This window comes from Typopeltis vanoorti, chromosome 14, assembly GCF_054136105.1.
Source record: "Typopeltis vanoorti isolate ZY-2024b chromosome 14, IOZ_Tvanoo_1.0, whole genome shotgun sequence".
In the NCBI taxonomy this organism is placed as follows: domain Eukaryota; kingdom Metazoa; phylum Arthropoda; class Arachnida; order Uropygi; family Thelyphonidae; genus Typopeltis; species Typopeltis vanoorti.
The window spans coordinates 78,035,225-78,052,852 of record NC_143562.1 but is presented as its reverse complement, the minus strand read 5'-3'; the positions used below and the strand labels follow the sequence as shown (position 1 = coordinate 78,052,852).

General features: G+C 34.7%; 1 protein-coding gene across 1 annotated transcript in view; it reads left to right on the top strand.

Moving 5' to 3' along the window:
• Positions 1-13,300, top strand: part of IleRS-m (Isoleucyl-tRNA synthetase, mitochondrial) — a 384,064-nt gene extending 370,764 nt beyond the window's left edge. Inside the window, exons 22-23 of the mRNA XM_090403396.1 lie at positions 7,981-8,125; positions 12,999-13,300. Coding sequence (XP_090259522.1) covers positions 7,981-8,125; positions 12,999-13,132 — 279 coding nt within the window. The 3' untranslated portion in view covers positions 13,133-13,300. The remainder of the gene's footprint in view (positions 1-7,980; positions 8,126-12,998) is intronic.
• The last annotated feature ends 4,328 nt before the right edge of the window (positions 13,301-17,628 follow it).

Sequence of the window (17,628 nt, the reverse complement as noted above, 5' to 3'; positions counted from 1 at the left end):
TATGTATAGTTAAAACAGTTTGTTAATGTAAATAATCCCTATGGGAATTGTCCATACTTGCTACCCTAAAACAAAAATTCTAGAATGTGTTGAACTAAGGCAATACCTTGCTACCTGAAAACCGTATATGTTAGCTCCTTATAAGGACATAAAATTTGTTTCTGAAGTCCACCTGTAAATACTCAAGGTCAGTGTTAAACAGACCGACAAACTTCAGACGAATGTCTGCTGCCCGAAACAAATAGAATTAAAGGAGTACATGAGAAGAACAAAGAAAGGGTCAGCATCAGTGGAAGAACAAGGGACCGCACTGAGTTGTTCGGGGTCCCATATCTTCGTGCAGGGATATGAAAGAAGGCGAATAAAAGGTTTTGGCTAGAAAATCGAGTATCGGTTCCAGGAGTTCCTTATCGGTTGTCCAGAGGTCATTATCGAGAAGTCGCGAAGGGTTGTCCGTCAGATGTAAGCCATCGAGGACGCAACTTCAGCAGAAGTCAAGCCAGAGGCCGGAAAGAAAAAATGATAGGAGCTGACCTGCCAGGCAACGCATAGACACGATGACAACTTTTCGCCGGGAGCTATTGTCCGAGGAGAAGGAATTTTCGAGCGGGAAAGGATTGCTCCGTTACATTCAATGCACATGCAAATACTCCTCAAGCTAAGAATCTTCACCTGTGCATCAGGAGGACACCGTCTCAGAAAGTCGTCAACAAGTCTAACGCCGGCATAAGCAGGGAGAGATAAACCTGATTCGGGAGAAAATGATCAGGACTCCAGTTCAAAGCCAAGTACACAGTGAGTAGCAGCTAAAGTGAGTTAATCCATTTGTTCAAATTTTTATTATAGGAGAACTTTATTAGTGGACTGTTAAGTTGAGGCTGATGAAATTGAGCAGAGTTAATGGTTGAAAATTAGATGTTTAATATTTAATAGATGTGTGACAGTAACTGTTTGTCAGTGGTGCATTTTGCCCATAGAATTATCTTAGTATCATAAGGAAAGAGCTTTTGTGTGTAATGATATGTTTTATGTGCATAACAGTTAAGAAGTAACAGTTTATTAATAGGTATCATTGCTTAGGGTAGTAACTTGTATTTGGAAGAGAGTGGTTATTTATGTGACATAATTTTCATGAATTGCAAGGGCATTCTAAGCTAATTATTTTATGTAGAGCTGAACTAAGCAAATTTTTCTTTATTGCAATAATAGTGTAAATTGTTTTATGGTAAATAAATGTGTTGTTTAAATGTTAATAGAGTGTTGCCTGATATTTAATTCTTTGATGCACTGTTCCAAAAAAATATTAGAGCCTATTAGCGGGAACCCACGAGAAAGGATAGATAGTAGACCACGACTGCAGATATTATTTAATCAGGGATAATTTGAATGTAATGGGAAAACTGCTGGATGCACTTAACACTTCTTGTTACTAGAAAACGGACATCAGTGGCACAGCTTTTTTTTTTTTTTTCAAATAAATTTTCTGGTGTTCAAAGAATAAGAAGGCAAGTGCAGAAGGCAGTATAGCATAAAGAGATCCATAAAGAGATAGAGATATAAAGAAGGGGGCATATAAATAAAAAGGGATAAATATAGTAAGATAAGATATATAAATAATAAATAAATAGACCCCCCCCCACCCTGTTTACAGTAATAATGTCTCGAGCAGCACTGACATTAGAACTATCTGGTGTGAAGTGGAGGCTAACAGGATGAAATATATAGTGTGGTGTTGCTACAGACCTGGTGGTTTATTTGCTGGCAATGAAGAAATGCATTGCCAAATTACCTTAAATCAGTAATTATTATGAGCGAAAATTATCCAAATATTAATTGGGTAGCAGAGAAAACTCATAAGAATGAAGGAAAAATATTGAGCTGTTACATGACAGCTTTCTCAAGCAGTATGTGAAAGAAACAACTCGAAGACAAAGAATGCTAGATTTGACCATAGCATCAGAAGGTGTGTTAGTTAAGAATACGACTATTTTACTACTAGTTGGTGACAGTGATCATGCTGTACTGACCTGGGAAGTAGCCATCTATATAGATGTTCCAATCAGTACAGGTTACATGCTAAACTACAACTCTAGAAATTATGACAAACTCATAATGGAGTAAAGAGATGCCCGAATGATGCGGAAAATTGAATGTGTCCCTGGAGTTCAAAGAGAACTCTAGGGACACATTCAGATACCACATGAAATTACACATCCATTTCACTCCCATTCAAATGGAATGGGAGTGAAATGGATGTACAATTTCATTAAACAAGATATCCATAAGAAAATGATGTTGTGGAAGGAATATCAGGAGATTAAGAGTGAGAGAAGATATGAAATATATACAGCTCAGGCCAGAAAAGTTGCAAGTATTGTATGGAAAGCTAAGTTGGAGTATGAAAAGATGTTTACTGCGCAGGCTAAAGACAATCCAGAAGAATTTTATCTTTATGCTGTGAGTAAAAGAAAGAATGAATGCAGATCATACCCTTTGTATCAGAAGCAAATGAGGTAGTTACAAGTGCAAATAACAAGTGCTCACTTTACTAAAATCTATCAGCTGTATGGTACATTGTGCTACCCCTGCATTGGATGAAGAGATAGAGGTGCATGAGAAGGTGGTTCTAGAGCTGTTGCATAACCTAGATAAGAATTTGGCAACTGGGACAGGTAGGATATCAGCACGTGTACTAAAAGAATGTTCAACCAAACTACTAGGCCCTTGACATGTTTGTATAATTTGAGTCAGCTCAGGATCTTTCCTAGAATATAACATTATTATAAAATATGAGCCAATTGCTTAGTCATGACTTCCCTTTAATAAACCTATGCCATTCCTTCTGAAGTATATCTTGTTTGTCCACCCATTTCTGCATGTGAGTTCTTACCAATGTCTCAGAAACTTCACCACCACTTCAGAGATACTGAAAAGTTGATAGTTAGACACATCATACAACTGAAGATCAGTAAGAAAAATCACCTTGGAAGTCCATCAGCTATTTAGTAACCAGCAGCATGGGTTTTGCAACTCTCAATTGATGTTGAGAGTTGCAAAACTCTCAACATCAATTGAGAGTTGCAAAATCAATTGGTGTTGTAATAGATGGCCTCCTGAGATTTCCCTACCTGTGCTGGAGTACTCCAGCACTCTGTACTTTCACCTGCCCTCTTCTTTCTGTACATAAAGTAATTTCTCTTACTGATCTCAAATCCGATCCATACCTTTGCCAGTAATAGTATACTCCTGCTCTTCTTCATTAGACATATTGCAGAGTCATTAGAAGCTTCAAGATCTTTTACAAATAATAACAATACAATACTCTCTTATTTATTATGAAAAAATTGTCACTTCAGTTTAAATTAGAGTAGTTTAATCCAAAAAAGCAATAACAATTTGTAATAATTAACAAGACCTATTGTGGAAGGAATAGATAGCCCTAATTACCACTTAGCCAAGAAACTAGCGTCAACACTCAAGGAGTTGGTAGGTCATTCCCCCTCCTACAAAAAGAACACACAACACTTTATAAACAAAATTAAAAACATAACATTCGATAAAGATGACTTATTAGTCAGTTTCGACGTTTCTGCCCTTTTCACAAATCCCAATCAATGGCACAATTCTTCTCCTACGGAACAAATTTCCGCCCGACATTACGGCCCTCTTTGTCCATGTACTATGTTCCGGTTACTTCGTGTGGCAAAATAAATTTTACCTACAAAAAGAAGGTACGGCTATGGGCTCACCACTATCCCCCCCCCCAATTGCTAACTTCTATATGGAAACTTTTGAGCAAAGTGCTCTTGATTCCTCCACTCTAAAATCTACAGTGTGGCTTAGATATGTTGACGATGTGTTTGTTATCTGGCCACATGGGTGACAAACGCTAAACACATTCCTTAGCCACCTGAACAAACAACATGAACGCATACAATTTGCTATCGAAATTGAGAATCAGAACTCGCTCCCATTCCTGGATACACTGGTCACACATCTTTCTTCAGGCAGTCTATCCTTCATGGTCTACCACAAACCGACACACACTGGCCAATACAAACATGCTAATTCATACCACCACCATCACAAAAATATGGAGTCATTAACACCCTTAAAAACAGAGCTATAACAATTTGCTCTAACCAGCAAGCTCTGAAACAGGAACTAAAAATCATCAGCGACACATTTATAAATAATGGCTATAACAAAAATACTATTAATAAAGCACTTCAAAAAACATCATCAAAAAAGAATCTAGATTACAGTAAAACCAGAACCATCCCATACATTAAAGGGTTATCAGAAAAAATCAACAGAATCCTACAGCATTATAATCTCAGTGCCACCTTTAAACCACCAACAAAACTTAAAAACATATTCAACTCCTCTAAGGATCCTCTCCTCCCATTGGCACATCCTGGAGTTTATTGCATCCACTGCACCTGTAACTTATCGTACATAGGTGAAACAGGACATACAATCCCTATACGTAAGAAAGAACACATAAGACACATTAAATATATAACCATTTTGGTGAAGCAGGCCTCTCAGATCACGCTCTCAATACTTTACACCAAATTGACTGGAAAAGTACCCGCTCTTTACACCATACAAAAACCTGGTATGAAAGAAAATTTAAAGAAGCCTGCGAAATTCTGATAAACCACCCAAATATCAACAATAATGGTGGCAAGAAAATTCCAAGAATCTGAACGACACACATTCAGCCTACTTAATATTTAGTATCCAGCATACTTCAGGACTTTAGACAACCTTCAGCTAGTATTGGAAACCATTCCATACCAACTGAAATGGTTTCCAGTATTGGAATTTTATGTATAATCATGGTGTTAATATATATATATATATAGACTTGTTGCTCCCAATGTAATTTTACGACCAATAGATAATATTAATAATAGGACTCTAGCAGTGATGTAGTAAGTTTTTTTTTTTTTTTTCACCAGAGGTCATGGCAATAATTGTTGTAATGGTATGTCAGTAACTTTAACAAACCATGTAGATTGTAGTGCAGCTTGTTTCTCTATATATAGTATATATGCTCCAGAAGATGACCTTGATAATAAGGGTCGAAACGTCGAATGTGGATTTTGGTTTTTATTAAACTAAAGTTTTACTCAAACATGGTAGTTGTGTCCATAATCTTCCAAAATGTATACCAGTATGTTCATTGTTAACACACTTTGTAATAGCTGTCATTAAATTGACTAGTACTAATTAATAGTAATAACAACATGTACTGTGCTTATTAATCACCTAATTAACCACTTATTACTGTAATGTTATTACTTAAAATTTAGAGCATTACTAATTAACAGTAATAACAACATGTACTGTGCTTATTAATCACCTAATTAACCACTTATTACTGTAATGTTATTACTTAAAATTTAGAGCATTAGTCAGCACTGCAAATAATGCTAGGAATAACAGCATTTAATGGTAATAGCACACTCAGCAGTATGTTGACATATCCTAATTGATTTTTTTTTTTCATTTATTTATTTATTTTTAAGAGTAACCCATACACAAGAGATGGTTCAACCAATAATACAGTGGATGAGCTGAAAGTTGAGGAGAAAGAAGAAACTCATTCATTTTAGATTCCCAAACAACAGCAAAAGAAGAAAGGAAGGAAGGAAAGGAAAGAATAGCTGATGTATGTACTTTAACAGATATATGGGAAATTATCGATGCCATTTCTAATAGCAGTTGTTATGAAAATATTTGTAGAAAATGCAACAAACTGGATGTCTGGGTGAAAGAATGGAATGATTTGCTTGTGTGATGGATTTTTTTCAAGTATTTTCGGGGAAGTCATAATTGGAGCTAACTGATTGGATGAATTTGTGATATGTACAAAGTTAAATAGCTCTTCTGAGGTAATGCAGAAGACAATATTTATAATATATTTATGTAAAGAAAGATTGGAAGTTGGACTTATCCCAAAAGAAAAATCATCTTGTCCATAGATTTTGGTGTTATATAAGACTGGAAGAAAAGGATCTTTTTTTTTTTTTTTTTTTTTTGAGAAATATATCAGGATTGAGTTTTATTATCATTGAATTTAACAAGTTTATCAGGAGTTGTAAAAATTTATATTCTTGAAGGTTTGTAGATTTTGTATGGTTCAAGGTTTGCAAATTTAGAAAGAGGAGCACAATATATAATCATCAGAAAAGTTTGGATTGAAAATGCAGTCAACTGGAGAGAGAGAGATCATTGATATATGGAATGAAGAAAGTAAGTGTAGGTAAAAGTAAGAAAGTAATTTACTTACTTTCTATAATTATTATAGAAAGGGTGGCTTATGGACTGACATCAGGAGTAATATATGGTGGGATTGGATCAAAAAGAAGGCAGGTGACCACCACATGCCACCATACTGGAGCTGCTTCTATTCAGTTTGTACATCAGTGATATTGGGAATGATATAAGGGAAGTATCTATCTAGTTGTTTGCTGATGCTAAACTGGAATGAACAATAGTTAATAAAGATGATTTACAGATCCTGCAGGATGATCCAGCTGGTGGTTTGAAAAAGGATGATTGCTGCCAGTTCAGTGTATTAAAGTGTAAAGTTATGACCTTTTTTTATGGAGAACTCTGAGAAGACTTTCCTAACCAAAACCAACAATTTGATGGAGATATGTTGATGATATTTTTATTATTTGGGAATGTGACCTTCCAAGTCTGAATAATTTCTTCATCTTTTAACTCTTACAAACCTACTATCAAATTTACATTAGAGCTTGAAACAGAAAACTCCCTTTCCTTGATGTTCTCATCACTAAAAAATCTGTCAGTGGTATTACTCTTGAGATATAGCGTAAGTTTGCACATACAGGATGTTATCTTCATGCCTCACCTCTTCACCATCCTTCTCAAAAATTAGGCATAATCCATACCCTAAAGAATTGAGCAAATTCAAGGCTAAATTTCAGACCTTCTGAAATTTTTTTTTTGTTCTGATAAACAGTTGACAGGATTTTATTTTTGAACCCCATGTATCTCAATAACCAGAATATCCAGTATAGAGTCTTGATCACAATTCCATATATTGACAGTCTATCGATTGAAATAGCATCTCTTTTCAAAGATCATAACTTCAGAGTAACTGAAATCGATTCAAATTGTTTGCAGTCTCTCTTAAAGATAGCATACCTTTCTACAAACACCCAGGAGTATATAAAATTCTGTGCTCTTGTGGTTTAGCTTATATAAAATTGAGATGAGAAAAAAAAGGAACACTTTGCAGATGTCGAGCATAAAAGAAGAGATAGATCTGGTCTGGCCAACCATACTTACAATACCAACCATGCAGTTGATTGGAACATTTCAACCATACCTTATGCATGTGTGTGTGTGTGTGGAGGGGGTCCAGATTTCTGAAGGAATCAGTTATGGTCACTCTCTACCATTAAGTGCAAACAGCTAATACATGCCACACAACTTCATGTTTATTTGTTAGTATGAATTTATACATTTTTCTTGTAACTGATTTTCAGCATTTAGAAAACTTTGTTTTGTATTTATATATTTTTGATGTGTATTAACCCCAGATGATGAAAAGCATTTTCTATTTAGATTTATTGTTGCATCCCTCAGCATCTTTTGCAGTATGATGATATACCACAATGTATATCATGAAATGATATACATTGTCATATACCTATATATCATCTCATGATATACCATTGGTCTTATTGCAAGATTCAACTTGCAGTGAGTCTTGTGATTCCATGTAGCCCTGGATATGATATTAATACTAATTACTACAGCAGTGTCTATTACATGTTTTTAGATTTCATATTAGTGTATAAGTTACATCACATAGATGAATTAACAAACAACAAGTAATATTTCAGCAACTATTTCCTTCAGGTGTTAAAATTCATGTTTGATAAACTTTATCTTTGTTATAGAAATTTTTAATCATAAAGTATTCACTGTTTTCAGATTCTTCAGTCAGAAAAAATATCTACTTCGTCAGGTCTTTGTGAACTACTTGAAGCTCCTTGTGTGATATATTCTGAAGAAACTCCAAGCTTTTTAGATCAGAATGCATATATGCATCATGATTGCATTCATATAAAAAATTCTGGTAAATATTAAAATTAAAATAATAAGCATTAATTCTTACTTATTTTTTTTTTTTTACATTCCAGATCATAACTAACCATCTAAAAATAATTTGTAAACATTGAAATTAAAATGTTGTCATTAATAATTTTGCTGTTTTACAGTTTAACATTTTATATTTACAAACTCTCATCTGAGTTTGTAAATATATATAAGATTTGACTTATAAACTGTCATCTGGACAATTAAACAGCAGTTATTAATATTTCTAAATCTGACTATTTCAGGGAATATTTTAGCTATTAGAAATGAGAGGAGAAATGATTACATATTTAATTATTATTATTATATGGAAACCTCCACAGAGTTTGAAAACTCAATTCAGAGCACTAACAACCATCTCTGGCATCTCATTCCACTCACTCACCACTCTCTCTCAAAAGAAAAATCATTCCATACCCTTGCAAAATTTCTGGGGGCTCAGCAGGGAAACCCTGTCACTGTCATGGTGCAACTGTGCTATTAGACGAGCCTAACATTATTGAACAGTTGCTGTTTGACATTTTGACTACATTACATGAGCATGAACAATCTGGACTTCCTAAATATACTATCTCCACCAAACATTGAGTCCTTTTCTCTTAGGATGATGTATTAAAGTAAGTTTCATGGCTTACACATATAACAAAAATTATATAGATTTTATTCAGAAACTTCAACATATTTCATCCAACGTTACATGGAACATATCATCAGGGAGATAGACCACATTCAAAAGATGAATCAAAATAATGAGTCATAAATCATGTGTATATTATCTTGTGTCTCAATTTCAGCTGAAATATATGATATTACACTAATTAGAGTTCAAAGGGACAATTGTAAGGTGGTAGATTAAAAAAAATTTTAAATAATTATTAATTAAAAAAAAAAAAATTATGAGTGGTCACTTCCCAAAACTTGGATATTGGCATTCAGTCTGATCAGTTCAAGTTTGGACAATTTCTTAGCATTTCACATGTTTCAAGGAAATATCAAATTTGAACTGGAATGAAGAAGTTTTGTTTGACTCTGGCTCCCATTTCTAATTGCTCTAATCTGTCAAGACACTTTTCACATACGTTAATGCAGGAAAACCTCGCATAACGCGATTAATTAATCCCTCACTTAATGCGCCCTAAGCAAAATCGTTAAGCGAATACAATAAAACAATAGGAATAATTATAATTCATCCATCAGTTAGCGTAAATTTGGGGAAAAAAATTATAGTATAAGCTATATTAGAGGATAAAATCATCCAAGTTAATAAAAATCATGCTTCAATTTTTATTTAATGTCTAAACATTTGATTAAGCTACTTTTTTACAAAAAAAGTTACGTAAAGATGTTTGAATCATGCTTGACTTTTTCATCTTGTCATGCAATTTGCGATAGCTGGGCAATTGCTTTATCAAGATTTCAGCAGACTTCAAAGCTTCATTCCATATCAAGATCAGCATCAAACAAAATTTCCTTAGCATACTTGACGTGATTGAAAACTAGCCCAAGTTCTTTTGCAGTTAGCTTCTTAGTCATAACATTCTCTTCTTGTTCATACTCCTTATCTTCTTCTTCATATGCATGCTGTTCTTCAGATGAAGGAGATCATTCTCACTTAACTGTTCTGAATGGGAATCGAGCAAGTTTCTCACATCTTCATTATCCAGTTCATTAAATCCAAGTTCTTTTCCAATTGTGCTGATTTCCTCAATAATGTTAGATTTTGGATTTTGCACACGATAAACATAGGCATGAGTTTCAAGCCTATGCATTGCATCCTAATAAAAGCGCAAAAATAAAAACAAAAGATGATCTTTAGATACTTTGTATCCTGGTTGAGCTGCTTCAGTTTTAGTTAGGAAAGTTTTTGTTGGCATACGCTTCCAAAAGAGACCAGTTTTGTCGACATTGAATATTTGCTGATTGTCATAATCACCCTCCTGAATGATCTTTTGCAATTCTTCAGGAAACCTGGCTGCAGAATCTTTATCAGCACTAGCAGATTCCCTAGTTATTCTTGTATTATGCAGCCCAGTTCAATTTTTAAAACAAGTCAAATCATCCTAAACTCGCAGCAAAGCTTTCACATTCCTCTTGAAATTTGTTCTCTTTTAATGAGGTAAAAATATTGAGAGCTTTTGCCTGAATATTCCCAGTACTAAGAGGGTTTTTTTTTTTTTGTTATAATCCTCATTCCAGTGTGATCGAAGACACTCCATCTCAATCATTAAGTGATCTGCATGCTTAAAGAAACAATAGCAACTTTCCCTTGTTCTTTGTATTCTATGCTCTTATTTTATATAGTGCAAACTGTAGACTCGCTGTATCCCTGGTCTTGCACAATCATCGTATTACTAGTGCCACTTTCATGACTTAATGACTTCCAGCTTTTCTACTCCCTGCAGATTGGTGACAAAAAAAATTTCTCAAGAAATTGCATTAACTGATTAATCACTCGCTTAAAACGGGAAATAGTATAATTTCACTCAGTCATGTTAACTGATTATCACGCATATTGAATTCACGTTAAGTGAGGTTATCCTGTGCTTTTCTTCTTTTTGTTTACCCAAACAGTCCACAAATCTTTCACATTTTTCGGTGCATACATACAGCAATTTTTGCAACGCATCCATTGCAAAAAATCCAATGCAGAACTTGATCTTCATACTGAAGCTTTCCATGCTGCCAACATACACTTTACGGATGGTGAAGATACCAAATGAAATGCAAAAATAGACCACTGAATTTGCAAAATTGGTATGGTAAGAAGTCAAGTGAATGGATTTATATGGATTAAGTGAGAAATTAGTCAACACACTAGATTTTAACTTCTTTTAATTTTAACTTCTGGATCATAGAGGCTGGGATGAAAACACAACAAATGATCAAAAACTAGGGACCACAGATTTAATTATTCTGAGAGAGAGAGAGATTATGGGAGTGAACATGTGGCAGACATGGTTAGCATTCAGGAATGTGAGAGCTAATCTGCTATCATGGTATGGTTAGTTAAACAGAATGGTAGAGAAAAGATCAATTAGAAGGCCAAGATCTAATTTAAAATAATTATAGTACTGGGGGAAAAAAAAACGCATAAAATACTTTATTTGCATAGAATTTTCGCCTAAGCATCATAGGCATTGTCACTACAAAAAAACACAAATTTATTTATTTACTTCTTCTCCTGGGATGAAGTGCATGTAATTTAGAAAGAAACTGCTGTAGCTCAGAGGAAGAGCCATTTTTAGCCTTTTTAGATCTTTTAATTCTTCATCAACTAGATGGTAGCCTACACTCATGGTATCTCTGTCTCTTCAGATACAGAAAAAATATCTCACATTCCTATCCATTATGTGCAAGGCATTAGTGAACGAATAGCGAAAGTTTTAAAACCACTGAATATTTTTGCTGCCTTTAACTCCATTAGAAAAATCTCCACATTTCTCACTTCTGTTAAGGACAAACTTCCACCTCTCAATTATTTATGTATCTACCAGATTCCTTGCTCTTGTGGGTTATCTTATTTTGGACAAACAGGAAGATCTGATTTTATTTGGCTAGAAAAACACAAGTAGTTCATTGGAATAAGACAAGAGTTCTTCATAAAAATCGGTTCCTAATGGAACGGCCTTATAAAGAAACATATCAAACTTTACTTCACTCTCCTAAATTAAACAGATCCAATAGTCTATGTATATCCCCTTTGTGGTAGATAGTACTTTTTAAATCGGTTAATCTTTCCTAACTTTATTTTGTCTAAATACTTATGATTTTTTTTTTTATTTTTATATTTAAGTTAGGGAATTGACTGAACCTTTTTAGTTATCTTACATCAGCTACTTAGGAGGTGCCATTTAGAATTATCTGTTAGTGTTCAATTGCTATTTTATGTTCTTGTACTGATGATGCCCATAATACTTAGGTAAAAATTCTATGCAAATAAAGTATTATATGTGAGTTTTCCTCTGGTATTATAATTATTTTAAATATGCCTATTCACGGTATTTCATGATTGAAACAAAGGTCAAGATCTAGGTGGTTTGATGAGCTTGGAAGAGCTTCAGAAGACCAAAATATAAGATCTTACAGTATTGGAGTTCTGTGAGATAACAGGCTAATTTGGAGGAAAACTTTCGATAGGAAGTTAGTAGTAGTAGCTTAAACTTTTCATACATCATCATCATCATCATCAAATTCCTGCCATGTACCCTCAAGGGGTGTACAGGATATGATAGTACTACATGAAAAAAATTACATCATTATTAATTTCCTACTTTTCATACATTACTACCATAATTACCTTGATCACACCTTCTGGGTACATAACACGAATGTAGTGATGTTGGTATTGATAATCAATGCCATCTAAAGATGCATAATAGAATGAATAATAGCCAACACTTTCTATATGATTAAATTGCCACTTTCTTTTATACTCGTTATCCTCTGGGATGCATAGATCTAGCCCTGAGACAGGGCTAGATCTATGCATCTATGCATAGATCTATGCATAGATCTAGCCCTGAGACAGGGCTAGATCTATGCATATGCTAGACAAGCGACATCTCACATTACAAGAAAGAGCTTCTGCCTCAATATAAGTAACCTAAAATTTACCCAGTATATGAGAGCCTCTTAAAAGTTATAGCTTAGGGACCAGAACAACCTTAAAGCTGGCACTGTCCTGTCTTACATGCGACTCTCACAAGGTCAGCTAATGTATGAGGAATGCATTTTTTCTTGCTCATTACTAATTTTCAGTTTTGTATATGTATATTATAAAAACAAATTATTTTTTATTCATTGTTTATAGCGAATTTTAAAAAATTATGAATTCATATTTTTGATATCTGTAGATTTAAAAGAAAATATTACCATAGTCTTAATGCCTCCAACGCTGATGAGATGTCCTCGATGCTGGCGCTATACATCGGATAAAATAGATACACTTTGTACGAGATGTGAAAATGTTGTAAGTTCTGTCAGTTAGCTTAATGAACATTCACCTGTTATTTAATAAAAAAACTATCCTCTTGACCAAAAAATAAATAAATATTAATTTAAAAAACTATTAATGATGTGATAATAAAATGGTCTTTTGTAAATATGGTTAAAATACCATATAAAGTCTAATAAAATAAACAAAGAAAATTATTTAGGAGATGCTTGTGTTCTGTAACTCAGGCAGTATTGGAATATTTTGAAGGAAATGTGTGTGTGTGTGTGTGTGTGTGTGTGTGTGTGTGTGTGTGTGTGTGTGTGTGTGTGTGTGTGTGTGTGTGTGTGTGTACACATACACACACAAAAGCAGTGTGTACACACACTGCTTGAAATGAAGTCAACAGACATTCTCATGGACAAGCTGTATTGTGCCATGTAATGAGTCACATGTTTGTAGCCAGTATAAATTGGAGGAATATGATGCTTCCAAGTCGATGCAGGTGGGTAAAATGGCTGCAAGAAGGAAACTGGCAGAGTTTGAAAGAGGCATTGAGATAGGTTGTCATGCTGTTAGTCAAATTGTTGACAAATTGGGCCATTCAAGGTCAATAATCATTGATACTATACTGAGATAGAAACAGAGGGAGTCAATTGTAACCACTCACCACACTCACTGAACGTGACCATATGTTGCTCTGAAAAATAGTATGTAAAAACCATCATCCAACATGTTCATTGACTGGAATATGAATCTGCACAAAATCATTTAGAACCAAGGCTCACAACATGGGTTTTCATGGTAGGACTGGAATATGCAAGCCCCGCATTACCCAAACAGTCATGCAGCATCATCTTCACTGGTGCAAAGAGCGTGTACAGTGGGACATGGAAGCTTGAAAAACTGTTATGGAGTGATGAATCATGCTACACCCTCTCCTGAGCAGATGGATGTGTGGTGGGTGCCCAGTGAACATATGGTCCTGTTTTTCCTGAGTTGGCCTCAGATCTCTGTTTGTGGTGCCACAAACATTTGAACTCCAAGAAGTATCTGAATATACTGGACAATGCAATGTTTCCTACTTGGTGGTGTTTCTGTGGAACTGACGATTATCTCTTTCAGCAAGACAATGCGCTATGTCATAAGGCTGCTGTGTAACTGCATGGTTTGTGGACATGAATGTCACCACACTTGACTATCCTCCATGGAGCCTTGATCTCAACCCTATCGAACATCTGGGGGGAATGAACTTTAGCATCGGATGCCTGCAGGAAGAATGGTCCAAAATTCCCATTGATGACTATCATACGTTTGTGGAAAGTGTGCCTTCTAGGATTGCTGAAGTCATCACAGTGAAAACAGGTCCTACATCCAGTACCGTTGACAGAGTGTAGCATAGAGGCAGCCTGCCTCACGATGAGACTTAATAAGGGTGCTCCTTCAGCCATATTGCAGTAGGCACCGTCACTATGCTAACAATTCCTGTTAGCGTAGTAAGTGCGGAAAGAAGTTTTTCCAAGCTTAAAGTGATTAAAAATTATTTTCAAATAGCAATGACCCAAGAAAGATTGATTGATCTAGCAACTATATCGATAGAGGCGGACATAACTTATAATTTAAATTTAGAAGAGCTTATAAACAGTTTTATTGTGCGATATCCCGTAGATCAAACATTTAATTAATATTATTATGTAATCGTTTGCATTAATGTTTCTCTTGCAATAAAAACAAAATAGCAATTGGAGATTTTCTTATATTTTTGTCTTATAATCCATCAGGGGCAATATTTAATTGTTTTCCTCAGGGCACGATGTAATCTTGCGACGACCCTGCCTACATCTCATTAAGGTGGGTGCCATGGCTGCTTGTTCCTCATACTGTGGTGTCGATTGGCTTCTTTCCAAGCAGTGTGTGTACACAAAGACATAAGGAACTAGATAAACAGCTATAGTTTTAAACTAAGGTTTAATGCTTCATCAACTTCCTGGAATCCTTCAGATTAAAAAATAAAAAAAAAATTAAACTAGATAGTGTTATATTATTGCTGTGAATGTGAGTTGGTAGATTCTTGAATTCATAGAGGGATTGTGCTACTTTAAAGTAATGCATATAAAGGATTTTTTTGGGGTAACTGGTTTAAATGTTGTATAGTTTGATTATGTTATTATTTGTTATGTGACACCTGCAAGGAGTCCAAGGACTCTTTGCAGGTGGCACTCTACTCTTCTCTGCTATACATACCTCGCTGTCTCCCTTACTACATGCAATGATGCCACTACCATCAATGCTATCTACTACCCACCACCAACAACAGTATATTTTGTTTCTAAATTTATACAGATTTTTTGGCTTTGTTTCTTGAGATTCTTTTTAAGTAAGGATACTTTATTTTGTTTCACCATATCAGTGTTCTACTGATATTCACTTTAATAATTTATGCATGTACCACCCATTGGAAAAGAAGAATTAATCTCATCTAAAATTAGATAATTTAGAATTTCAATCTCTGTGTTGTGATCATTTTCAGAAGCATTTCACACACATACATACATAAAGTAATTACCATTTATTCAACCTTCAAAATGATGACACTTGCATGTCAACTGATTCCAAATAGAGCATCATGTAATTGTACTTCAGTTATCAGAACTTGTTAGTCTGAAAATTTATGTTATTTCTAATTTTAGATAGTAGATATTTATATATTTATTTTATCTCGATATGAGACTGCTTATTGGCCTTTCATTCCATCCATCCATGATGGATTTGACTCTCCTGATTAGCAACCTCAGGCAGTTTAATGCAGAAAGTTGTCATTCCTCTGATGCATCCCTCTAGGGCAGTGGTCGCCAAAGGGGTCGATATTGGGGGTCGACAGAAAAATATAAGACATCATTGTATGGGTAATATTTAATTTGGTTAACTTGGATTACCTCCATGACAAAAGACATGGAGGTAATGACAACGCAATTAAGAGTGAATCGTGGGATCAGTACCTCCATCTTACAGGTCCATGAATAGGACCTGTAAGATGGAGGGGATGAAAAAACCCAAGTTTCCAGGAGGGGGAAAGGGAGGGAACCCTTGGCTAACTCACCATTTGATTGAATAGACCTGATAAAGATTCCTCACATCATAGATGGGATTCGAACCCAGATCTTTTCAACTAAAGGTCTCATCTTTACCAGCTGCACTATTACTATTTTCCTGATCTCCATGGAGTCACAAGACTCATCGCAGGAGGTCAACACTAGTGAACACAAAGTATATCATACTACTTCTTAAAATCATAAAAAATCTGCACATTCACCACCTTCTCAGGCAATGTATTCCATTTTCCTACCACTCTCGATGCAAAAAATTTACTCCTTACCCTTTTACTCACCACCTCCATTTGCAACTTCCAGGGATAGCCTCTTGTCCTTATTCCTCTCCCTCGTTCTACCATTGAAAAATCTCCTCACTGTTAATACGATAATAACCCTTCTACAGCTTAAATGTCTTGATCATATCTCTCCTTTGCCTTCTATTCATCAAACTCGGCAGTCCACATGCCCTTGGTCTGTCCTCATAATCAACTTTGTACACCATTTTTGTTATCCATCTCTTCATATTCTCCAAGGTTACTTCCCCTTCAAATCCCAGTGACCAGATTTGAACACAGAAATCCAGATGTGGTCTGAACAAAGCTTTATACAATTGCACCAGAACATGTGTTAAAACAAATTATTGAGAAAAAAAAATGAGAATTTAATTTAGAGACTCATCTGACCTTTATAGATTATGAGAAAGCTTTTGACAAAATACACACAGGAGAAATTATGGAATATAATGGCAAAACAAGAATATCTGTTACATTTGGTACAAGCTATATAAAGCTTATATAAAGATACAGAAATACAATTACAGTTAGGTAATAAATTAACAGAAAAGATTGAATTATCAAGGTGGTAAACAAGGATGCATCTTATCTCCAACTCTATTCAACATAGTATATTGATCAGATTATTAAAATATGGAAAACAATAAAACAAGCTTAACCAAAAGAACTGTTATCAATACAATGAAGATAACCTTCAAAAATTATAGAGTATGTGACAGCTTTATTATTTAGGGTGCATAATAACATATCTAAAAAATAAAGAAATTTTAGAAAATCTTTGGAACAATTAAAAGGATACCGAATAAATAAACAACATGAGGAACTCAACAAAAATTTTATGAAGTGAATGGGCACTCCCACTCTATATGTTTCAGAAACATGGATTGTTAAAAAGAAAGATGAAAATAAAATACAAGCTGCAGAAATAAGCATTTTAAAAGCAATTAAAGCATGCACGAAATTGTGCCATATAAAAAATGAAGACATCAGAAGAGGGCTAGATATTTATAACATAAATGAAAAGATCAAGGAATATAGAGAGACTTGGAAAGCGCATCTATTTAGGATGGAAAGAGGAAAGATATCGGCTAAAGAGTTGGATAGATATAGACCAAAGGGAAAGAGAGAGAGAGAGAGAGAGGAAAACCATCTGCAAGATGGAAAG